Raw genomic sequence first — 25,818 nt, 5'->3', positions numbered from 1 at the left:
CAAGCAATAGAAAACTTGGCAATTGAAAATTTGTTTCAACTTCATTGTCCAAATGAGTAACAAACAAAAAGTAATAAAAACACTGCATAACGTCATACAGTCTGACAGTGTAAGAGTACATTTCTTCTCTGTACAGTAACACGAAAATGGACACTGGGTGCTTATTTAGCTTGACATGTAAGTACTGCACCAAATGCTTAATTATTTTGTCCGCTGATAAATAAGATCAACTCCTAAATTGAGACAAATATTGGATTATCGAGCACCAAAATTGCCTCAATTAGAGTTTGATCTGCAAATAAATTGATCAGATCAAGTGTCATGTAACTTCCTCCGTCAGAATAATTCTAAATAATAAAAGGTGCTTATAAACAAGACTATATAGATCATTAAAACGGCTATAGACGTCAAAAATTTATTTGAACTATTTCTTAGTTTCACATTTTTTTCCACTTTTGTTAACAAGAGTATGAAAACCTAGAAAAAAATAAATTGTACGTTTAAAACAGATATAAAATTTGTGATTAATCGTGAGTTAACTAGTGAAGTCATGTGATTAATTACAATTAAACATTTTAATCGCCTGATGCCCCTAATAAAAAAAAAAGAAAAGATTATTAAAAATTAGGGGCGTCAGACGATTATTATTTTTTTATTGTAATTAATCGCATGACTTCAATAGTTAACTCACGATTAATCGCAGATTTTATATCTGTTCTAAATGTACAATAAAAAAATTCTAGGTTTTCATACTCGTTAACAAAAGTAGAAAAAAAATTGAAACTGATAGAAATAGTATTAATATTGAATTTTTGACGTCAATGGCAGTGAACGAGTTAAAAACAATCTGCATCACTTTTTTTTTTTTTGTTTAGCTTAGCTAAATTAACACTCTCTGAGGATGTGCCTAACTCCAAATTGTCCTGACTCCCAAGTAATTGCCGACATTTAAATATAGTGGAACCTGCAAAGTCAAGCACACCAAAAATGGCACAAATGTGGGGTTCCACCAAACTACAATAGAAAAATATGCCACCACAAAAATGTACTAGATAGGTAGATGGGAAACAGGGGGTGATAACCACGGACTTTAGTGACTTAAAAGCAGTTTGGCTGTCAAATAATACACTCTAAAAACAGTCAAAAATAAACCAATTTGAGTAATAATTTTTTTTAAAAAAGGACCGATCCACTACTTGGATCAATTTGACACAATTTTCTGTTGTTGTCAAGTTTCTGTTGGTTTTTTTTGCACAGAATGTTGTCATTTTGTACTAAACAACCCTCCAAAAATTGGTCATTTTGTACAAATTCAGCCCCCAAAATTGGGTCATTTTGTATACCAAATTTTGTGCATAACGACCGAGAAAGTCGGGCCAAATTGACCCATCGGTTTTTAGAATGCAATTTTTCTTCTTTTTATTAAAATATTATTGTAAAATCATGTTCTAGGATATAATATGTATGATATATATAACTTGGAAGTCAACCCTTGTCAAGGTTGAGGACTGTGTTTCAACTTTAGAGGTTCCACTGCATTTAAAAAAAAATATATATATACTTTCTATTGACTGCAAATGACTGTTTACCAAAGAGAATTTTTACAAATTAAATTCCTAAGTGAGGAAACAGCCACACAGTATGAAATATTTTCATTTGGAGGATCAGAGTAAATTCAAAGCAAGGTAATTAGAGGTTTAAAATGTGCTTTACTTGTTACAAATTTCAACAATCCTTTTAAGACCTGAAACTGTGTCATCCCTGTAAAAAAAATAATACAATGTTCAGTTAACTTTGTGTCATTCCGTTAAACGAAGACAAACATTGCAGGACACCATCTCCTTATTGAATAAGACAATTATTTAACAGTAATTTAATGTCATATGAATTGTTAATGTTGTAACATATTACTAACACTTGCACACAAGACACAAAATAATAAATAACTTTGTAAGATTAAAAAAAAAAAAAACGCACTGCATAAGATAAACCGTTACACATGATTGAGTAAAATAAGAAAAAAAAAACAAGCCCTCATCAACTCTAGTTTATAATCAACTATGACTATGGAGGCGGTTGATGGTCATTTCCCATTTCTCTTTTCGAAATGACACAAAACTGAAGTTTAAGGTCAGCTTGCAACACTGCCTTAAAAATTATCGCACCAGTAACAAAGGCACTAAACTGGAGGATCCAACCATCTCGTGCGTCAATCAAAAGTATGCATTTATGCCTGTAACATGCATAACGTCACCACCACTTTAAATATGTTGACATATTAAGCCCTGCAAATAAAATATAAACACGCGTTAAAAAGCGACACAAAATGTACAATATGATGCTGCATGATAAAGTTGACCTATGATCATTTTCTTATGATTTTGATAGAAAAAAAAAAAGTTATTGAGGAGGGATTTTCATTTGCTTAGTTTTTCTTAATTACAAAAAAAAATTAAAAAAAAATACTAAACATTAGCCTACATAAGCTAATGTATTTTTCTCCATTTTTCACAGATGCTTGACATGTGTGAATACTTTTGGCTCAATACTTGTTTTACTTCCTTGGACATATACTGTAAGACGCAAAAGGATGCCTGCTTTATGTTCAAGTACAATATATACATGTGTATCAAATAAACATTACATCACAAAATACTAATCAGACATGTTCTAGCTTAGAAAAATATTTCAAAGTGGACTTGTGATTTTTATGCTGTATACAAACGTTTTTCCCATCCTATGCCTATCTGCTAAAATTTGAGGTAAAAGCCCGGCTAGCATGCCCTCGGTTCACATGTTAAGGAGAGGTTATGTATTTTATAGGTTGTTTTGTTTTTTAAATACAATGACAAAGTGCCCAAAATTGGAGAGGGGCGCTATCGATATAAAGGGAGATTTTTCTTCAGATTGTTTTCCTCTCAAATACTGACATCAATTCACGACTGAACATGTGGAAAAATGCTGTTGAGGTATTCAGGACAAAAGTCACTGTGCTGTTCTGGCCCTATCTGAGGCCTTCGTAACAGGCGGAGTTGGAACAGACCTGATGCCGTTTAGAAACACGAGCAGGCACGTCCATGAGGAGCAAGAAAGTAGCAGTGATGGGAGAGGAAAAACAAAGAGATGAATGAATGAAGTAACATGGAGGAGAGGAGTGAAGTGTTTTCTTTTCCCACGGCTCCCCCTGCTGGCGCGCGCGAGGGTTGCAATGCTGCACAGGGCTGTTAGTGCTCATGCTGCTGTCTGTCGCTCTATGCCGGGTTAACTCACAGTCAATGCAGAGTCATGCAAAGAGTCAGCAGGCAGGTATTTCATGCATCGTGCGCCTCGGGTTTCGCCAGCACAGACCACAGACGGGCCAGGCCGTATCAGGTCACTGGTGTGCCGATCATGCTGGGATATTGCTGTTAAGGGGGAGGGAGGAGAACAGGAGATAACAGTCAGATAGCAGGGAATGTTAGCAGCAGATTTTGGCTCTGATTTAAGCAGATGACAACCGTGTATGGAAGACCAAAACTGCCAAAATAAAAATAAAAAATACGTGAATGAACAAATAAATAAAGTGAAAATAAAAACATATACATATATATATATATATATATATATATATATATAAATAAATAAATACTCAAATTAAAAATTTGATTCAAACATTTTTATTTTTGTATATATTTTTGCTTTTATTTCCATTTATATTTACTTTTTGTATTAAATTTTTAAATTATATTCTTATTTATGGTTTTATTTTCACTTTATTTATTCATTCATTCATTTATTCTTTATTCTGGCAGTTTTGGTCCTCCATAACTGTCTCCCAGACATGATGTGGGGAAAAACATTTTTCATTGTGGCCACAGTTTAGATATAACATGCACCTAAAGCAGTGATTCTTAACCTGAAAACAGTAGAGGTCCTAGAATTGAACCCTGTGGAACAACCATATGTTCCGTTATATGTAAATTCATATTGCTCATATTTTCTCGACCACTTTTTCTTCTTTCTTTTTTTTGCTCAACATAGTACGTCGGGATTACAATAATAAAGAAATCACATCACAACAGCCACAAGTCGAATTCAGCACAGGTAGGCAATCATGCATCATATGAGTTGGTCGGGTGTGTGTCTTGAGCTCCGCCGTACCCATGGGTTCGATTGAAACCAGGTTAAGAACCACTGACCTAAAATGATCATTTATGGCCATGAAACGGGTGCATGAAAAAATAGCAATGAGTTTGTTTGTTTAGCGTCAATCCCAAGATTAACTTTGACATCAGGGTAAGAAAATGGAGCACACCTTAAGATACGCCTGTCTGCTCAGGAAAATATATTAATTAGTATTTTGTGGAGTGATTAAAGTTACTTTGTGCGTACATTATGACTCATTCATGGCACAAATAAGTACTTCCTAACCACAGCTACAAAAATAAATAAAATTAAAATTAAAAAAATCTCCCCATGTCACGTCTGGGTCTCCAAAGATGACTAATTAATTGGTAATTTTTCGGAAATCTGAGCATAAAAATATGTTCGAAATGAAGATCGTGGGTGAATGTTGTTCTGAATAAAAGTCGCTCTATCCTTTCTTTAAGTTCCACTTCGAGGGGATGCATTTGTCCCAACACTTTTGTATGCATATTTTTCATTTTGGCACTAAATGTTTTTTTTTTTTAGAGAACCGACTAAACTGTACGCTGGTGAAGTCTTTGACGTTTCTGAATTAAAAGATGTCTCTGACTGGTTCCTTTCTGAGGATGGTGTAAAAATTAATTCACCATAATAAATGAATATAAGTAAACAAAGAAGCTAACACACTGTTAGTCGGTGGTAGCAGAAAACTATGGAAACTTTGAGGGACTGATATAGGCAGAATTGTTCATGAGTTACTGCATGTAAAGGTTGAGGTTAAGTGGTGAGAAATGCATCCGAGGTGATTAATAACGCCTGATGATAGAATAATGCTGGGCTGCGTGTGGTCTGCCATCACTTGAGTCAGGGAAAAAAAACAAAACGTTTAGACGGGAATAAAAGTGGTGGAAGTTTTTGGCAGTCTTGCCTGGCATCTCTACCTCACGGATCTAATCAGGAAGAAGGGTGGAAAAACAAAAAGAAAATCAATAGGCAGAAGTTGAAATGAACAGTTCAAGGGCTTTTGTAAGGTAGTTTTGCTGTTGCATTTTCCTGCCTTTCTACCTTGCGGTAGCTGGCTGGACGTGGCCCGGGTAGGCGCGGCGGGAACTGGTGGCTTGCCGCTGGCGGGCCAGGAAAGACTGACTCGAGCCGGTGTTGGCCAATCTGTCTTCAGCCGCCTTCTTCTGGAAAGTCATTCCCTGGGAAAGATGAGCGTGAAACAGAATCAGCACAATCAACTTGTAATTGATCCTTTTTAAAACAGACGCCACAGCAGGGAATCTATTATCAGCAGCCCGCCGATGTTGATGAATTGGGAGGGAAAAATACATGAGTGTTGATTTAAGAAACATCATCAGTTAGCAAACATCTGTTATGTTTAGCCTTATACTGCCATCTAGTGATGAACCCATATATTATGTTAACATTGAAAGCACTGACTATGGAAGGTTTGCTCCCAAAACCCCTGAAATAAATCATCCAGTCTTACCATATTGTACCAGGCCGACACAATCAGTTTCTCTTCGTAATCCCTCTGGCTCTTCGTCTTATCCATCTCTTTCTGTTGCACACAAAAAAAAAAAAAAAAACACTGACAGTCTGACACATTAAAAAAACATTCTGAATGAAACGTAACTGCAGAAAAGAGTCACACAGAACTCTTTGGTCTACAAAATGGCTACCCCATTTCTAACAAATCCTACTTGCTTACCTCCAACGAGTGCAACATCCGCTCTTTCTCCTGGAGCTGGTTTTTCAAGGCCTGGACTTCTGGACCCGAGCCCTGGTTCTGCTTAGGATCCAGGGTACGAATCACCTGAGAACCCAATGTAATCAGTCACACACACATGCATCTGTTAATAGTTCCAAAGGTAAAACATTTTTTTTTTAAATCCTCACGCTCTTGGCTTTCTCCAAGTATTTCTTATATCGCTCCTCCATTTGTTTCATCTCGTCATCTTTCTTTTTCAAAGCTTCCTCCAGTTCATCCACTCGTTGAGCTAAGAGGACAACACATTAAACGGGATGCAGCCACGGGTCCTTAAACAACATTCAAAGACGACAGCAGCCACAAGTTCAGGTGCACTAAGCTGCAAACTCACAGCTGGCCGCGTATTTGGGCTCCATCTCATCAATGATGGTATTCTTCTTGAGTAACTCATTGTTCACGTCTTGTAGCTTCTCCCTGGTGAGCAGAACAAAGAATTGAATATAGCCTAGGGCTGGGTGTCGATTCAAATTTCCTTAATCGATTTGATTTAGATTCACAAGAATTTGATTAAAACATTATTTTTTTCGATTCGATTATGGAAAATCAAATGTTCTAAATATCAAAGATATGAAAAAACTCCCACAAACATTAAATTCCAAATTAAATTCAGCGGAGGCAGTAACTGGTTAAATCACAATGATTTAATTTATTAACTAGAAAAAGTGCAATTTCTGCACAAATTGCGTGGGAATGCTGAAAGCTGAATGCTAATAAAAGCTGAATGCACGTGGAATGTTAATAAATTAAATTGAAAGATAAATTCTGTGAAAATTACTACTTATTAATTGTTGTTGGATTTTGAAAAAAGAAAAAGAAAACTGCATTAATGCTAAGGAGCTTCAAGCTTTACCAACTGAAGAATTATGTGAGAGTTATTGCATGGCAAAAAAGTGTGGAGAATAAAAATCACAATAGCATATGTGGGAATGCCTAAAAGCATTCCTACAATGAAAGTAACTTGTTATAATCCCTTAAGTGTTACACAAACATTGACATCAGCAAGGATGAGATGAAAATATTTTCACAAGTCAAATTCAACAATTGAAAATATAAATTAAAAAGATTCTGAATTGTCTAAAAAAGCAATAATGTCATGTGAACAGGTCATAAATGTCAATTCATAAATGTAAGAAAATATTTTTGAATTCACGTCAACAGTAAATTTCAAGAAAACGGTAAAAATGGCCTTTAAAATGCTATATTCTTATGAATTCATGGGAAAAATAAATATTAAAATAATCTATATCAGGCTCGAAAAGGAAAATCTTTCGTTATTGATTATTCGTTTTTTTAAACCCAGCCCTAGTCTATACTGTACTGATAGCTCAGTTTAAACTCACTGTGGAAAAAAAAATCCTAATAGACCAGAGATCTGAATACTGAATTATGAACAGTGCAGAGTTCTGATTCTGTAAAACGATTACTTACATGTGCTGCGCGTATTTCTTCTTCATAATGGACGACTGAAACGTGAAAGAGAAATCGGGTTTAACTTAACATCGGGTTGTATGTACAACATCTTCAAATGGACTCAATTAATTATTGAGTTTCTTTAAAAACTAGCATCTGTGTAAAAAAGGTCCTATTGTACTTTCTTCATAGCATCCAACTGGGCATAGGACAAACAGCATTTAATAATTTATAGAAAAAAAACGACTAAAAAAAGTTTTAGTTTAAATAAGTATTATTGTGGAACTTAATTTGAGTCTCTCAAATCCAGTGACACACATCTGGGTATTAAACAGAACATTTCATGACGTACATCATCTGCTTTGGAGCCTTGTTCCTGAAGATTCTTCTGTAGCTCTTCTATCTGACTCTGTTCCTCCATCAAGCGCTGATTGGTTAACCTGCAAACATGCAAAGCACAGAGACCAGTTGGACAACATCGTTTTGAACACAGCACGGAGCTGACAGTCTGACAGTATTAGATTAAATATCACAGAGATGAGTTTGAGGCGAAAAGGTCAACTTTTCTCTGAAAGAATTTTTGCATTTGACAGAAATCACTTTGTGAGAAAGCTGTAATAAACCGTCAGCGTTCATGTGTTTGTGTCCCGTGCTGACCTGTTTTCAGTCTCCAGTTCATTTTTCCTTCTATTCGAGTCTTCCAGCAGACTCTGCAGAAGTGCAATCTTCTCGTTATCCGAGCCCTCTTGAGCCAGCTTCAGCATTTTGTTCTCATGCTGTAGGCGAATTAAATGCTCCCTGTGTGAAAATGCATCAAGAAAGGTAATGAAGTGGAGAACTCTGTTCTTTTCAGTGAGTAGTGGTAATCCCGTCTATAACCACTTCATTCTCTGGTACCCGTTTGATAGGATTAAAACTGAAAGCAACAATCGGTATTAGGCTGTGTTGAAGGTAGTGTTAATTTCGTCAACAAAACTAAACAAAAATAATTTATAGACTAAAAACCTCACTAATAAATAATAACTGGGACTAAATCAGTATGCATTTTCGTCGACTAATGAAGACGAGACGAAAATGTACTTCACTTAATAAAAACTGGATTAAAATATATGAACAATTTAGTTCATGAACAAAAATGAGACAAAAATGATACGATTTTGTCAAATGTCATGTCATGACACACAGTGACATCCCCCCCCCCCCTCCCTTCAAATCTGCAACATGCACAAACACATGGGACAGACAGGAGGCGGAAAACGGTGAAAGGAAAAAAAAAAGAAGTACATTATAGTTATAACGTAACATTAATCCAACGGGTATATCATTCCAACAATAATATTAATCCAACCGCTAACTAATGCTGGCTAACTTACTAGCTTGTAGCAAGGAGCCATGGTAGCCACTTGTTGATATACTGTAATTGTGTGTCGTTTTTCATCAAAAAGTGAGAGAAAATTTCATGTGAAATAGTTTTCGATCCGAAATGGTCAACATTACCCGCTGACAAAAAATACACAGGGGTAAATGATTGTCCTGACTAAAACGTCGACAGTTTTTGTTGACTAAAACTAGACGAATACAATTATGTTTTCTTGGACTGAAATAAAGACTAAAATGCTCGAATTATAGTAGACTAAAAGTTGACTAAATAAAAACGGGATGAGGTTAAAAACCAAAGGTGGCAAATCCAGGTCCAGAAAGTAAAAACCTTACCACAGTTTGGCTTTAGCCCCAAGTGCTAGCTAGCTAGTTCTCTAGCTAGGAAATAAGCACCCTTGGAGCTAGCTAGCTAGCACAAGGGGCTAAAGCCCAAATGTGGCAGGGTTTTTACTTTCTAGACCTGGATTTGCCACCTCTGTTAAAAGCTAACAAGTGTGATTGAAACTGGACTAAAACTGAGACTAAATTTTAAAATGGCTGATAAAATAAACACTAGTTGAAGGAGGGAACAGCAACATTTTCTAGGGTTCACATGTGTAGGGAGTGTATTAAAAAATGTAATAATAAAAAAACTGCAGCCAACCAGCACAAAATCAAGCCCTCTTGGAAAGCAGCAGTCAGGCTGATGTAACTCGTATGTTGCTGTTACATAACTCAGTTAAGGAGCGCTTTTTAGGCCAAACTCGTAAAACGTACACCAGCAGGGCTGAAAAGCAGAATGACCAAAAAAAGCATGTGGCTGCAAAGGGAACAGCAGCTCAGAACATATGTCTCTCTAAAAGATCATATGAGCAGTATCTTTCATCGTCACAAGTGATGAGGTGGAGAGTATGGAGGACCAGAACTGCCAAAATTCAAAATAAATAAATGACTAAATAAATAAATGACTAAAAGTGAAAATAAAAACAGATATACACAAAATATAATTAGAAAATTAAATAAAAAAAATATATATAAATGGAAAAAAATAACAAAACAAATTATATATACATACATAAATAAAATTAATTTTTGAACTATATTTTTTTATATCAGTTTTTATTTTCACTTTTAGCCATTTATTTATTTAGTCATTTATTTAATCATTTATTTATTTTTTTTGTCACTTTTTGTCAACTTGTGACTTGAGTTGAGGTGACAGTGGACAAGATAGTCGTCCATTGCTGGAGCTCTACAATGCAAGCTGGCGAGATTTTCTTGTTTGCCGAGCCGCTCACTCGACCAATGAAAGGTAGTTTGCAACGGCGGAGTCCAACCCAAGGCAAGCTGAGGACAGCACCCTCATTTGAATAACATTTCAACCTGGCAGTATGGACCAAAACTGCCAAAATTAAAAATAAATAAATGACTGAATAAATACATAAATAAATGTCTAAAACGAATACAAAAAATATAATTCAAAAATTAAATACAAATGCATTTATACATATTTTTTAAATTTCCATTTATATTTATTTTTTGGGATTTAATTTTCAAATTATATATTTTTTTAATCCATTTTTATATTCACTTTTAGTCATACATTTAGTCATTTATTTATCTTGAATTTTGCCAGTTTTGGTCCTCCATAGCAGAGAACATACCGAATCTCTGGCGTTGTAATCTCAGCTGCTAATGAATCAGAGCCATCAGCGCTGGTTAGTGGGAGAAGACCTGGGTAAAAAAAAGAAAGAAAAAAAAGGTAATTATTGTCTATTTTGGCTAAAATCATGCTTACGTTTTAAATAGACTAGTCAAATGTTAGCACATTGTTAGCACTTTACCTGATGTAAGCTGTCCCTCTTGAGCTTGGACACAATGCAGCTCTTCAATGGTCTCCTTCAAAGAGTCTCTTTCCGTTCGCATACGCTACATGAAAAAATTAGGTCAGTGAATTGTTTGTTTTTCCAGATAAAGTCAACCCCCACAAAATATGTGACTATATGGTCTAAGCAGTTCCATTGGCCTAAATATGTGAGCTGTGATTGGTTGTTGCCTGAGCAACATTGATGTCATCTTCAATCGATAGCAACAGGCAAAATGGCCGCCCCCTGGATTTTGATTCATTACTATTATTCCACAAATGTAATATGTTAGGATAAATGTACAATACATTTATCCCACATTTTCTCATGTAAGTATTGTGAAGCATGTATTCTGTGAAAAAAAGCAAAAGGGAGTATGACTCATGCTTCTTTCATCTTTAAAAACAAGAACAGTGGCCTTATCACAAGATGACGACTGGAATATTTTGCGATTGAACTTTTAAAGCTTTGACTTTGAAACTTTCAGTGCTGAAGAAAAACATGTCTACATTATTATCTGCACAATGATTTGTATCCGTGACTGCTTTGAGGTAGCTGTTGTGTATCCCCCTCCCCTTTAGAACAGCAATCTCTATGTAACTAGTGAATATCCAATAAAGAGAGAGAGAACGGCAAAGTGTATCCAGAGCGCAATAAGAGACTAACTGGGCACATCTCTTTCCGTTCTCCTCGCGAGCAAAAATAATTGAATCCTCTTGTCTTTAAATTAAATTAAATGTTCTAGGTTGCCTGAACCTGACATCATATTAATCAGAATGTCATGTTTAGACTAGTGAGGTCACATATAACATTATTGTCAAGAAATGTTTCAGGTTGACTAACACTTTAAGATAAGACAAACTTTACTTTTTTTTTTTTGTATTCACTTTAATTCTAATGTAATGACAGAATATCCCATTTTGGATTTTACACATAGAATACAAGTATTTAATACTGTACATACATCTTTTTCTTTCTGTAGAGAGTCGACTTTCTCTTTGACACGTTTGTACTCAAACTCCATCTTGTCAGCCTTTTTCGATTCTTCTGACAGTCTGTTCTGAAGTTCGACCACCTGCACAAAGCGGAAGAGAGATTATCACTGTCACAACAATGCCCGTGTATGTTACGTGTATAATTGCACATGTGATAGGTAATACGGGTATGGCGTTTTGAGTTACCTGTCTCTTGTATGTCTCCAACTGGCCTTTGGTAGCATTCGCCTTTCGAAGCTCTTCTTCTAAACTGATGTTGGTCTGCATTAACACAGTGTTCTTTTCCTCCAAAAGCTTACTCTGAAAAAACGGAAACAGAAATGAGAAATATTGTCTGTTTTTTTTTGTAAATGTGTAGAACATTATGCAAATAAAACAACTCGTAGGTTGATGAAAACTGTTCCACAACACAAAATCTTAATAGTGTAATTGCGATTCAAGTTTCCACCAAGCAGTTCAGAACCTCATTTGCATTGCATTTATACAAGTGGTTTTGTAGCAGGATGGTGAAAGATGCCTCAGCTAAATAAATCATTATTATTGTTATTATATGAGTGCAACACAGCAGAACCCATAATAATATACAAGTGTAATGAGACAAGGTAGACAAAGACCAACAATGGGGGACATCCATTGTGTCGTTTCTTTTTGGTACGTGGCGGTTTAATACAAAAAGACAAGTTATGTATACAAACATGTTTCACGCAACCATTTGGAAATGGAAACACAATTAATTGGATTTATAGGACTAAAACAGCAAACACGTACCTGTCTCCTGAGAAGTCCCATGTCCTCAAGTTTCTTCTTGTAGTGTTCTACTGTGCCCTCAAGCTTTGACACCTTGTCTGATGAATGCCTGGTTGGAAAACGATATGTGATTTAGTCTCCATCAGATACTCAAATAAAATAAAAACACGCTGGTGGGGGGTGTGGTAACAAAATGAGACCAAGATAAGTCATTTCCAAACTTTTTTCCACCGTTAATGTGTTTATCTCGACTTGTGCTGTCACGATGGAATATTTTTAGAATCGATTAATCTATCAATTATTGAATCAACTTGACGACCAATCATGGTTCACCTGTTTTCTGGGTTTGGTCAGCAAACTGAACCATGATTGGTCGTTACCTACTTCCTCAGCACATGTGATGTCATCTTAAGTCGACAAAAAGTGGAAATGTTTATTTTTAAAGGTATTCATTGTACATGAAAAATAATGAAGTTATCAAATTCATTCTGTGATCGGTGTTTATTTCGTACTTCGTATTCATATAGTGATTTAATAATAAAAAAAGGGGGGGGGGGGGATTGATGTTGTACTATGTTACCGGTTCTGTCATTGTTTTCCAAAGTAAAAACGTCTTATTTTGATTTAACACAGAAGATAATCAGTCTTCTTTCATCAAGGACTACAGAAACCCACGAACAATTACAGTTGATGTGCTGAAATCTGAGGATTTTGACTATTTAAAATGTTTGTAAATGGCTCCAAACGATTACTGTTGTTAATTTGATCATCGATTATCATCGATTAATTGATTAATTTGGACACCTCTAATCTTGACAGATAAAAATGGTAGGCATACAAATAGGTTGCTTACCTGAGCACATCCATCTCATCTTTCAGTGACTGGGCTTCGTCAGCCAGAGATGTGAGCTCTTCATTCTGTGACCTCACATCCAAGAGCTCTTTTTGAAGCTCCTCACACCGAATCCGGTAGTCGTCTTTTGCCGCTTCCAACCTGGAAAACAATGACCGCAGCAACAATATATAACTTCTAATTATTTCCTAAGACAGACCAGTAACCTTTTGTGGTAAATCCGCACCTGAATGTTTCTTCCTGGAGCTGTTCCAGTTGTGTCTGTAGCTGGAGGTGTCTGCGGCCAGCCGGGCTGTTTATATCCTCAATAGAGTCTGACTGGTTGAGTCTCTCCATTAAAACCTGGTTTTCCGCTAGCAAACTACTCTTTTCCTCCTGCAGGGCTGCAACCTGAAGTTCAAAGGTGAAATTAATGTCATTCAATTTCAATAAATGCAAGACAGATGACCCTAGGGCTGGGCGATTAATCAGTTTTAGGTACAGGAACAGTCAGAATTTTTTCTTACTGTTTTTTCAGTTGCTATTATTTCAGTTTATTCTATTCTTATTGTTTTATTTTTTTCATTATCCTTACGAGTTATATTTAAAGTTGCTATTTCAAGGATTCAAAGACTTTCTTTTCTCAAAATTCAAGGATGAAAACATCCAAGGATTTTTTGTTTTTGTTTTAACACACATTTCCACATGACATGGCACAAAATACAATCGCCAAGTTAGCCCAGAAAGTCCCAAGGCTTGTGAAAATAACACAAGATTAAAAAAAATTATAATAATCGGCAGATTAGTCTGTATTTTTTTTTCTGCCAAAAATTGGTATGGGCATCGGCCTGAAAAAATGCATAACGGTCGGACCCTAATCTAGATGAGAAGAGCATGAGAGAGTAGTTAAGGAGTTCACCGCGGCTTTGCGACAACAGACATATGGACAAGCCTAATCATTTAATGATGTTTAATTATTAACATTATAAAATGTTGTTTTATCAAAAAATGTGTTTCCATATTTATTTATTTTTTGTAGAGGAACATTTTGTCCTGAGAGGAAGCACTTATTTTCACCTCGTCTGTGAAAATATTATTTATTTGTATTACTTTTGTGGAACTTGATGCAAATGATGTTTTGGGGAAATGTCGTCAAAGTCTCTTTGGTACAAGAAGTAAACATATTCAAAAAGCGGAGGAAAAAATGTAAAACTTATTTGGAAGAACTATCATGTGCTTTTTTCTGTAAGGTGAATGGGGAGAAAAGTAAAATCTAAATCCGATTTTTGTGAAAACAAACGGCCACATCACCCAGCCCTAGATGACACCCAAAAAGAGTGTCTACACTGCAATATAAGTTAGCAATATCAAGTCTGGTAACACGGCAAACACACGGCAAATCCTCAACAGGGCAAATGAACAAAGAGGGTTACATGTGGTTTGATGTTGTCTTCTCTGTTGTGTGATAGACAGGGTATCAAACTCCACACCAAGCAAAGCACAAGCTGCATCCTAATTTTAGTCCATGACTACTATGCTGCACATCTCTAAATATAGATTTATCTTGGAATTTACAGCTATGTCCACACAAACAGAAGTATTTTTAGAAAAAGAAAGAAATTTGGTAATGAGAGAAGAGACCTCCCCCCCAAAAAATGACAATGGAGTTACTCCTGATGTCATACCTTATTATTATCGCAACACATAAAATATAAATAGTTGTACAATTTTACTCAACCAAAATATTGCTCAGAAAATGGATGAACAGATACAAAAAAACTATATTTATTAAATTACAAAAATATTTTAAAACCATACTGTACAGTATATATAAATGATAAATACCTGTATTCATGCAGAGGTGTATGTATGCAATATTATATATACATATATATATATATTTTTGTGTGTGATACAGGGGAAAAGACAGGAGATTAGTAGTGAAGGGCTGAAACATGACACAAATCTGCTGTTTTGCTCAGTGTACCTCAAGTGGTGTGCAGGCGTGTGCATAACTGTACACAAACGTGTACACACACATAGATAACACGGAAGGGGAAATCTGATGCAAGCAAACTGAAGAAGAAGAAAAAAAACCTCCAGGACTCTTATTAGACACGCCACACAGAATGAATGGAAGAAAGAGGCAGAAATAAAGTTGGATTTACCCTCTCTTCTAGCTCATTAAACTCTAACCTCAGTCTATCGCGCTCCTCTTGGACATGGAGGGCCTTTAAAGCAAGGCACAAAGTATATTGAAATAGTCAGGAAATGAGAGGAAACACAACAGGAGATTAGAAAATCCTTTAAACCACAGCTCATTTCTGGAGCTGGCGGGATATCCATGCATGCAAAAAAAGTTTATTTGGATCATCTGTCAAGATGATACATACTGAATGCATATTAGCATTTTTAAAGGGAAGTGATAAGAACCAGCATGAAGAAAGAAAGTTAAGATACCATGTAATTGTAATAGCGGTGGGGGAGCAATGGGGGGGGGGGGGGTTTGGGTTCAAGGATACATAATTTAATGGTAAGACTGAAAAAGCTAACTGCTCCCCCCCTCAATGTGATTTACAAACACAAAATGTCTTTAAAAAAAAATAATACAAAATTAGAGTTACACGAAACCAACCTGCATATCAAGCTCACGACACCTCTGGGAAATCTCCTCCTTCGTGGCCAAAGCTTCATTCAGCTCCTCAACAGACTTCTTCAACTAAAAATGCAAAGAAATGGTTCATTTCATTCATTCTAGGCCAGCAGTTCTTAACCTTGTTGAAGCCATTGAACCCCACCAGTTTGTGATGCATATTCACCAAATTCTTCTTAATTGCAAAATAAAATATATTTTTTTGTGTGTGTCAAAATTCAAGATGTAGGTAGAGGGTTTACTCAGTACAGCCAAACTGTCAAAAAGAGAAAATGCTAAGCAATGCATTAAGCAATACATTTAATTTAAAAAAACGATGATGACCTTTGTGACTAGTGGGGTGTTCATCCACCCAATTTTATTACAATTTTCAAGAAATGCGAAAATAAAACTGAATGGAAATTCAAAGAAGGGCCCAAAATTGGCAAAAAAAAGTTTTTGCGCTTGTAGCGGGTGGCTTTTGAAGCGCATCGGAAAAAGGAAAATGATAATTTTGGCTATGGAAACAGGTTTTGCAAAAAAACGCTGACAAGACCGGATACACGTCGCACGTTTTGACCGGATATTACATCACACGTACGGTTGTAGTCACAAAGCAATGGCGGACAATAAAGTAAGGTATGTTTGGGGGGACGATGAAACAGAAATCTTTTTGGAATTAATTAAAGTAGCGAATATTATTGCAATTTTAGATGGAAAACAGCAAAGAAACGCAACGGTTTATCAATCATTACAAAAGAAAACTCAATATTCGCAAAAGAAGAACAGATGGAAACCGGCATAAGACGCATGTCCATTTTGCACATTTTCAGTAAATTAGCTTAAAATTTTTGAAACAATTGGATGGAAACCCCACTGCTGATGAGCTTCCTTCTTCAAAGAAGCATTACAAATATTATTTTCTAAATAAACAGACCTCAAATGTCTTCTTAACTATATTCACTCTTTTTTTTCTTCCTTAAGAGACATACAGACTTTCAATCTTGAGGCGATATAATGCCATGAGGCTCCGACTGAATCAAGAAGACGTATAGTTAGTTATAAGACACTCCTCAGACAGTTGAAGTGTCCAAGAGATTTGCTCTCAAGTTATTTTCAACATTTAAGATTGGTTTAATAATTTGTAAAAATAACAGACCAAGTGGGCGTGACGATGGGGAAACATTTTTGAAATTCAACCATATTTGGAAAGACAAGGTTCCCACTGGACAACAACAATCCTCAATCAACACTCTAAATCAATTTATCCAAAAGTCAAGCACTATGTAATTCGTCAAAATCCTGTTGTTCAGACATATTCAAGAACATAATACATTTACATCTCATTAATATGCAGGCTCAGCAGCATGAAGGCTATTATTCAACAAATAGTTCTGCCAGCAGGTCATGAGAAGACACAAAGTCAACACAGGTGTGCATACCCGTCTGTCTAGATCCACGTAGGAGTCATTCCCTCCTGTCACTGGCGTCTCTTTACTCATCAGCTGACAAAAACACAAAAACACACGATTGAAGGTATGATAAAATGATTTAGGAATGTTGACAATTGAGATGCAGCCACATATTTAACACGTACAGTGCATGCATTTGATTTCCACTAAATCTGCAACACTCATGGACAAACACGATTTCATAAAGGCATGATAATCGACTGTACCTCTTGGATGGCTGTCATGACGACATGCTGGACTGATTCCTCCATCATCATGATGGTTTGGATATATTCTAGAGGAAAGAAAATAATGAGCTACATTTGAACACTATCAGCTTGAAAGCATAACTATATTTTGTAGGACTGTCATTCCGATCAGGTGTGCACCTTGCTTCTGTTCACAGTTGACAGCACAGCCGAGAATGAGTTGAAGCATCCTCCCAAGTTCTGCCGGGTCAGAGTGTTCTCCGATGAGCGTGACGTCAGGTAGCGTGAAGTCGTTTATGTGTTGGCCGAGAATCTTGAAACGGAGAGCAGACTAGTCATTGCCATGTTTCCTTATAAGGACTGCACTGCTTTTTATATCGTGCTTGACCTACACCGTGTGGTGTCCAAAGCGCTTTACAACGCCTCACATTTACCCATTCACACACCAGTGGTCGACTGCTGCCATGCAGGGTACTGCTATATCTGGGAGCAAATCAGGGTTCAGTGTCTTGCTCAAGGTCACTTCGACGTGGACACCAGGTATGAGTATCGAACCCACAACCTCACGGATGGGAGACGACCACTCTACCACTGAGCCATGCCGCCCCTTTAACTCATTTGCGCACAAAAACTTATAAATATGTTCTATTTTAAATGTTTTAAGTGTCCCAAAGACGTACTTAGCTCAATGCTAGAACATACAGAAAGCTTTGATGCAGCCTCTGAACTGAAGATAATGCATGAAGCAATGGTAGTAATTACAAAAGAAAAGCCAGCAGGTGGCAGCAGAGTATACGAGATCAACCAGGGCCATGTTGCAAACGAGCTTTTTCCTCACTGTTTTAAACAGATTTGTGAATAATGATGAAACATTAGCTACATTCTAATGCTAATTGCAGCAAAAACGAAAACAGATAGAAATATACTTTTTTTTTCCTGATGAAAGAAGAGACTCTAATCTTTCTTTTGGTAGGTTCCACGTTTTTATAGCAATAGAACAGAATATTCTGCGGGTCTTGCAAAATCAGTAAAAATCCAGTAAAACATCCGGGAGCGAAGGGGGTTGCTTCAGTGAAAATGGCTGGGAGTGAATGAGTTAAGATCGTAACACAATAATCCCATTGATTTAATTATACTAATATATCTGTTAAAGTAAAATGATTCTTCTAACAAGGCTGGAAACTGAATAGGAGGATAAAAAAATGTCAAATAGATCTGTCTTCTTACCTCCTGGTTATAATCTAGGATGCCTTTGAGAATTTTCTTGAGATTGCTGACCTGAAACAAATAACAATTTATGCAAACATCGTCACATCTTCAGGTTCAGTCTGAGTACACTTTTTTCTCTTAATAGTAATATTTAGAACACCGCCACTGTGTGCATTTGGTTATAATATAACAGTCACTGTTTGAGGTCATGATTCTAATATAAACTACTATAATACTATGAGACAAGTTAATTAGGACATTGAGTGGATAGAAAACAAAGAAATGGGCACCAGACAAAAACACAACACTTAACATGTGCATCATTCGAAACAAAAGCTAGGCAAAGAAATGCATCCTTACCTTTAACCTCCAGTTGTCCCCCACATCAGGCTTGATTCGACTAATCCATGCATCATTAAAATACACTTCGTCTCTACAAAATGAACAAAAAGAATTGACGTGAATAACAAATGTGCATTCCAGTAGGATTCATTCATATTTAGCTCAGTTCCCATTGCAAATGTAAAATAGCAGCCAATGATACGACCAAATAAGGGAAAGTCATAAGAAAATCCATCCAATGCAACACTTGAAATTCTCAACTTACATTTTTTGTAGGACCTGAGCCATAACGATGCCACTCGTCATGTCCTCTACAGTCTTGCATTGAGCCTCCACCCCAAATGTTTGAACCTAAACAAACAAACAAATTATTATTTTGCCTTTACTGTGCATAATAACACTGTAGATAGAGCGTATGTAAAAACAATCCCATGAGATAAGCAATAAGTGTTTCATGGTGTATGTATATATATATATATATATATATATATATATATATATATATATATATATATAGTATAGCTATAAAACTTTAGTTTACGCCCATGAACACGGCTAAGGGGTGCATGCCAAACTAATAATACAGAGGATTACGTGATTTAAATTTAAGTTCTAACGCAAAATGGTGCAAGGCCATTCATTCATTCATTCACCAAGTTGTCTTCTCTACTTATACTTAGTTACAGCTGAAAAAAATCTGTTGCCCAGAATGGGAAGTCCACATGCCAACAGTCTATGTGAGACAGGCGGTAGAGTTGAGAGGAGGAATGTTGGAAATTTAACAAGAAGGAAATGACAAGATGGAACGCCTGTATGTATCACTTTCACAATTTTTTAACAACAAGATTAAAAAACACTATGAAGTATCATGGGGAAAAAAAGCAGACTGTAGTTAAAATGAATATAGTCATTAATTTCTAAGGAATTGTTAAAAACGTTAAAGGATGTTGCATATGGTTAACAGTGACAACCCAGAAAAATCTCAATAAAATTGCTACCAACGAATAGGTACTATTTAGAACATAGTATTGTATGACTGTGCTGCACTGACGTAATTAACTGAACTGAAAAGGGTTCAACTAATCTAAAAAAGGATTGCAAGAGCTTGTCTGAGAGGATCTCTGTCTGGCAGATAAATATCTGAAGACTGCCAGCACACAGAACCCAAACAACACTCCTTTATTACATAACACTGGCTGTGTAGCAAGAAGTTTGGGTTGATTCCACCGTTGAGCCCACAAAACTATCCATTACTGCATGTACAGCAGTGTTCCTTCGACATAAAGATGCTAGATTTGTCACTTTTCTTGGTGTCGTCCCCGTTTTTTCTATATTACAAACAGCATAACTTGCGTGGCTTGATTTGTCAAAATGGTTGTCTGAGCAGTTTTGCTGTCACTTTGCTCACTTCCCTTCTCAGGAAACAAGAAAGAAAACATACAATACAACCCAACACACACAGGACAACCCTAAGAGACAATAATGATATTTAAAACTAAAGACTTCCCAGCTGCCGTCAGACTGTTAAGCATTCTTTACGATTGATGACCGTCACCATGTAATATACCGGGTGCATGATGGCAACACTTATTTTGGAGCGGTGTTGATGTAATAGATCACCCTATTTTTTTAACCTTCTAAATCTCACGCAGAAACAGATACACAAGGCCATGCTGGATGCATTTACTAACAACTGGCTCGCTTGCTTAAAAAGAGGTCAGAGTTGGGGGTTATCACCAGGGGCTCTGAAAATTGGGTCATGGAACAAAAGTTGGGGTTAAAGCCACTTAATAAACGTTAGGGCTGATTTGAAATATATCAATCAAATTTTATTTATATAGCAGCTCACCTCTCATACATTAAAATGCAACCCAAAGTGCTAAACAATTAAAACTTCCAGAAAACTTATTTTTTTTCCCAACACCCATCCCCCAACAAGAAATATTATTCACAAGACAGGGTGTTCTTTCTATTCACAAAACTTTGTTGCTGGTTTATCACATGTGATAATAATTTTGCTACATGACACCCAGAAACCCCTCAACTGCCCTTGACTTCCGATATTGCTTTATCCAACAGGAAGGGCAGTTGTTCTGATAGCAGCAAAGTCATTTCAAAAGCAGAGGTCCCTGACATTGACACCAATGTTGGGCTCACTTCTCTTGCAACTTCAAATACAAACTACGGTTTGTTTGAGAATGTTGAACTGGGCTGCATCATGAGGTGATTTTAATATTTAAATTGTAACTAAGCAAAACACACAACAGATCTACGATTTTACCACAACAGACTGCAACCGAAATTATTAACAACGTGAGGAACTGTTTTACAACTCTTGTATGGGACACCTTTATATTCCGCAAGTTGTGGTTGGGCAATGTAGTTCAGAGGTATGTGAGGAATGTTTGCCTGAGAAAGGCTGATCTGTTTCGTTTTGATGCGATACAGTCGATGTGCGAGGTGAGTCACTGTTATTACTGTGGTAACAAGACTTCCACAGATTACATGCCAATGACATAACTTGGCCACCCCCATTTACGACACACATACACGACAAATATGTACATTGTAATTGCATTAGGTGTGAAAAACCAATAACTTTTGTAGTACAACGATGGCTCGTGTTTATTTGCAATGCTTGCTGCGTCTATTAAGTTCAAATGTAAGTCAGAGCATATAATTTGCCTCTTCTCCATCTCACCTGCTCCCAATTTTAATGCAACACACACACACACACACACACACACACACACACACATACACTGGGAGGGTCACATCCACGGTGTAGGGGGAGAGTTCGCCACTCGGCGAGCTGGCAAACTCAGTAACAGGGTTAGTTTTCACTAGGCACGCTGGCGTGGCGACCCGGGACTTTTCCCCGCTGGGCCTGGGGTTCCGGGGTGCCACCCGTCTCCCGGAGCTCCCTTCTCCCGCCCATCTCTTCCGTTCCCAGTGTTTAACCCCACCACGCGGCTGGTGATCAACTTCGGGGGTGTTTTTCCTTCAAATAACGAATATCCACACACAAATGCTGTGGAAACACATACTCACAGGTGAGCTAACACTACGCAAAGGCACAAATTCTTCCCAATGTATGAAAAAGGAGTTATTTTAATAGAATTCAATCACAACTTTCTTCTGTACTCACATTAAGTGTGTACGCCATGGATGCATGGCACCACACTGCCTCCAAAAGGCCAAAATGCACAGGAACAGCATTTGTTCTTACTGTTTTTTCAGTTGCTATTATTTGAGTATATTTTATTCGCATTTCACTTTTTTATTGTTTTATTTTGTCATTGTCCTTTCAAGTTATATTTGTTGATATTTCAAGGATTCAAAGACCTTTTCTCAAAATTCAAGGACGTAAACATCCAAGCATTTCTTTTTGTCTTAACATAAATTTCCTCTTGACATGGCACAAAATACAATCCCCGAGATCCCAAGTTAGCCCAGTAAGTCCCAAGACTCGTGAAAATAATACAAGATAAAAATATATTTAAAAAAAAAAAGGTTAATGCTTTACAGCAGTTGTAAACAAGCAAGAATGTTTTTATTATTAACACATAAAGCTATACAATAACCTTGTATACTGTACTTCATGAATTTTTTTGATAAGGTCATACTAAAGACTTGTCATTCAAAGCAGAGAATCTTAATAGCGAAAGTTTGTGCGCAAGTGATACTCATTGAAAAGGAATTGGTTAGTTGTATGTATTATATATATATTTTTAAATAAACAGCAGTTTAATCAGTAATCTTTTTTCTGCCACAAATCGTTATCGCCATTTGTCCTCAAAAAAGGCATATTGGTCGGTCGGGCCCTACCTTTTAGTTTAGGTTGCTATCACACTAGCACCCTTTGTTAGTTTGTGTATGGATTATAGGCCAAAGGATATGTCATTCAAGTCATACACAATGCTAGTTATGATGCTATTCTTCCTTTATGATGATCTAGTTATTCTTTATGCTGATGTGCGGTATGTTGTGTCCAGTAAGAAGCTCAGTCAGGCAGTGTTGAGCTGCGGAGACACACGGTTTGCTTGCCGTGTCGCACTGTGTGTTTATTGTCTTGTTAGTAATTAAATCAGTCTTAAATTCATGAACGGACTCAAGTGGATTACTAACAACCAGGGTGAAGTACAGTAGATGCGCGTAAGTCAGGACTCGCAGCAAACTGCACCAATAGTTTGTTTTTGCCCATTTTGTGGTTTGTTTGAGGAGGTGGAACGCGGTTATCGAACTCATAACTCAAACTTGAAGTGCAATTCAATGATATTTATCGCTGTTTTACGTACAATTTAGTAATCTTACCACTGCTTTTAAGTGTATTAATGGGTAGGCAAATTCCTTTTTTTGTTCGTTTTTGTTGTGATGGGACAAAAATCAGGTGATGAAAAATGAATTTATCAAAAATGTACAATTGGTAATATTGAAGGATGCATGGTAACATGGCGTCTTGGTCCAGAAGCAGCACACTGTGCCGGACAAAGCTCCGTTTTAACAAAGTGCATATTTGCACTGTAAACTGCAGACAATGCAGGCAGTGTATTATTGAAAACATGCCATTTCACTTCTCTGTTGACAAGGCAAGAGTTATCTGTTGGTAGTGGCAATATATTCTTGTTGTAATCCCCGATGTACATATGGGAGTTGTTTATGGTGTTATTGTTGCATTGCACATGCAGCGGATATAAAAAGTCTACACACCCATGCTCAATGCAGGTTTTTGTGGTATTTAAAAATTATACAAACTTCAATGTGATTGTGTTAAAAATTAACCAAACTCTAATTTTAACTCGTGGGCATTAAATGGGCATCTAGCCACAATTAAAAGCACCCCTGATTAATCCCAAATAACCTTGAGATTGTTCTAGTAGGCTTTTCCTGACTTGTGTTTATTCTCCTGAGCAAAAGACAAAGGTTCTGTGCTAACACTGACTGCTATTTCAAACTGTTCATAATTCCCACCACCTTACTGAAGAAATACAGCCTTGAATCATGATACTGCCAAACTTATAGATCTGATATAGATCTGATACTGCTTCACTGTAGGTATGGTGTTCTTTTGGTGATGATTAGTGTTGTCTTTGCACCTGACAAACCTTTTCAAATCAAGGCCAAAATGTTCAGCATTTGTTTTATTGGGAAAAATATATACATATATTTTCCAACGTGTTTGGGAGATTTTGTTATAGGTTTTTACTTTTACGTAAGTATTTTTGTTTAAAAAAAACCCACTACTTTTTACTCTGTCACAGTTACATTCCGCTTGCTACTTTCATCTGTATCAATTGTTTGTGTGATCTATTTGTTTTGGTTTGTCAGAGAGACTTGGATGCAGTCACTCTGTTCCACTTATCAAACTGATTGAAATGATTGACTTAATTTCACCAATTAAATGGATAGAGGACAGAAGAAACATTTCAAAATGACTATTAAGTGAAGCATGGAAGAAAGAACAAAGAAAACGAACGTGTGAATCAAGGTCAGAAAAGTCAAAACACCCCTGACCTCCCGTTTACACACCATTAAAACAAACAGCAATGCCATTGCCATGCACTGATATCTGTGTCTGTATAAAATGTCCACATTCCAGCCCACAAGAACTCGGCTAAACACAAACTTGACAAAAGATGTTGCAGTGTTCTATGGAATCCCTGCCTGGGGAGTTTATTATTATGATGATTAATGAGTGTAAACAAAGGTTGATTTAAAGCCATTTTTTGTGTGATTACTGTATGCGCATTTAAAGTGATAATGGAGTGCAAAATATCTGTTGCATATTCGTTTCTATTTGTGTCCATTTACATTTTTGTTCCAATTAAAAATAAATAACACCTCAGAAGTTACTCACCAATTACTCAGTGCATGAGTACTACTTACTCGAGTAATTATTTGGACTACTACTTTTTTTTTTTACTTTTATTTATCATTATAAAATATGGGTACACTTGAGTAAAACACATAATAAATGTAGTGTTATTATGCTATTAGTAATAGTTTTTTTTTTACCATTACTGCGAAGTAAGTGGGAAGTATTATTATTGTCAGTGCTACTATTTCGGAACTAAAGTTAAGTCATATAAACATGAGCATAAGCGGTTCACATGCTGCTTTAAAGATTAATTTTGCCACTTGGTTCTTATTCTTAAACAAAAGACAGCAATTGCATGACTGGAGCCTTAAAGGGAGGAAAAAGCAAAAGACAAAAAACAGGGTGGATTGGTGAAACGTCCTACGATCGATCCCGAAGAGCGCAAGACTCTTCGTGTTTATTTTCTGAATCTCTTGACTCGGCTGTCACAAAACTGGATGACATCTGTTCGGAAATGACACCTGGCCAAAAATCCGCCTGACCGAAACGATAAATCTCGCTAGATTAGACGGTTTGCAAGCGGCTAGCACACAACACATCAGCAGCTCAGGCAGCCAACAGCTGGCCTGCATACGTAAGCGGTGTGAGCTCGTGTCATTTTTCCTTGACACCCACTGTTAGCTCGCCAGCTAACGTTAGCATCGCATGCTAGCTAGCTAGCACCGGAGAGGGTGGGAAAAAAACAATACCGGACGTTGTGGTCGATGACCTACCCATGTCAGAAGGCTTTCACAGAGTTCCATTCGATCCAAGGGCCCCGATGTAGACATCGTAAATAAAAGCAGACGGAATCTAGATGATGAATAGCCTAAAGTTACTAGCAACCTCAGACGCTGCCGAGGTCTCTCGCTCTCTGGGTGTCTCACAATCCGACACCGGCGTCTGCCTCAGGCTGGCTGGGTGGGCGGGGTCTATTTCAATTTGAATAATGATTAGAATTTATTTGGACAGTATGAATTTTTTAGTTGTTTGTTGGTTTTAGTTTTTTCA

General features: G+C 36.7%; 1 protein-coding gene across 3 annotated transcripts; it reads right to left on the bottom strand.

Moving 5' to 3' along the window:
* Nucleotides 1-1,554: 1,554 nt before the first annotated feature.
* hook3 (hook microtubule-tethering protein 3) lies at nt 1,555-25,707 on the bottom strand. 3 transcript variants are annotated; one of them, XM_086096715.1, is made up of 24 exons: nt 25,542-25,707; nt 19,216-19,301; nt 18,969-19,041; nt 18,627-18,677; nt 17,580-17,712; nt 17,418-17,485; nt 17,182-17,244; nt 15,743-15,826; nt 13,355-13,518; nt 13,129-13,269; nt 12,297-12,384; nt 11,715-11,828; nt 11,498-11,608; nt 10,513-10,597; nt 10,333-10,402; nt 7,967-8,107; nt 7,662-7,749; nt 7,328-7,362; nt 6,231-6,313; nt 6,028-6,128; nt 5,840-5,944; nt 5,618-5,689; nt 5,191-5,327; nt 1,555-5,075 (listed from the first exon to the last, which is right to left on the bottom strand). In XM_086096715.1, the coding sequence occupies exons 1-24, from the start codon at nt 25,596-25,598 to the stop codon at nt 5,063-5,065; spliced, it is 2,163 nt and encodes a 720-aa protein (XP_085952841.1). In that variant the 5' UTR covers nt 25,599-25,707; the 3' UTR covers nt 1,555-5,062. The 3 variants fall into 3 exon arrangements, with proteins under 3 accessions (XP_085952841.1, XP_085952840.1, XP_085952843.1); XM_086096714.1 differs by having other exon boundaries at nt 1,555-3,404; XM_086096717.1 differs by having other exon boundaries at nt 1,555-5,327.
* Between the last annotated feature and the right edge of the window lie 111 nt (nt 25,708-25,818).

This window comes from Leptonotus elevatus, chromosome 15 (genome assembly GCF_054856555.1).
Source record: "Leptonotus elevatus isolate MCC_2025b chromosome 15, RoL_Lele_1.0, whole genome shotgun sequence".
Classification (NCBI taxonomy): Eukaryota; Metazoa; Chordata; class Actinopteri; order Syngnathiformes; family Syngnathidae; genus Leptonotus; species Leptonotus elevatus.
The sequence above is the reverse complement of the archived record's forward strand: the minus strand, read 5'-3'. Positions and strand labels throughout refer to the sequence as shown.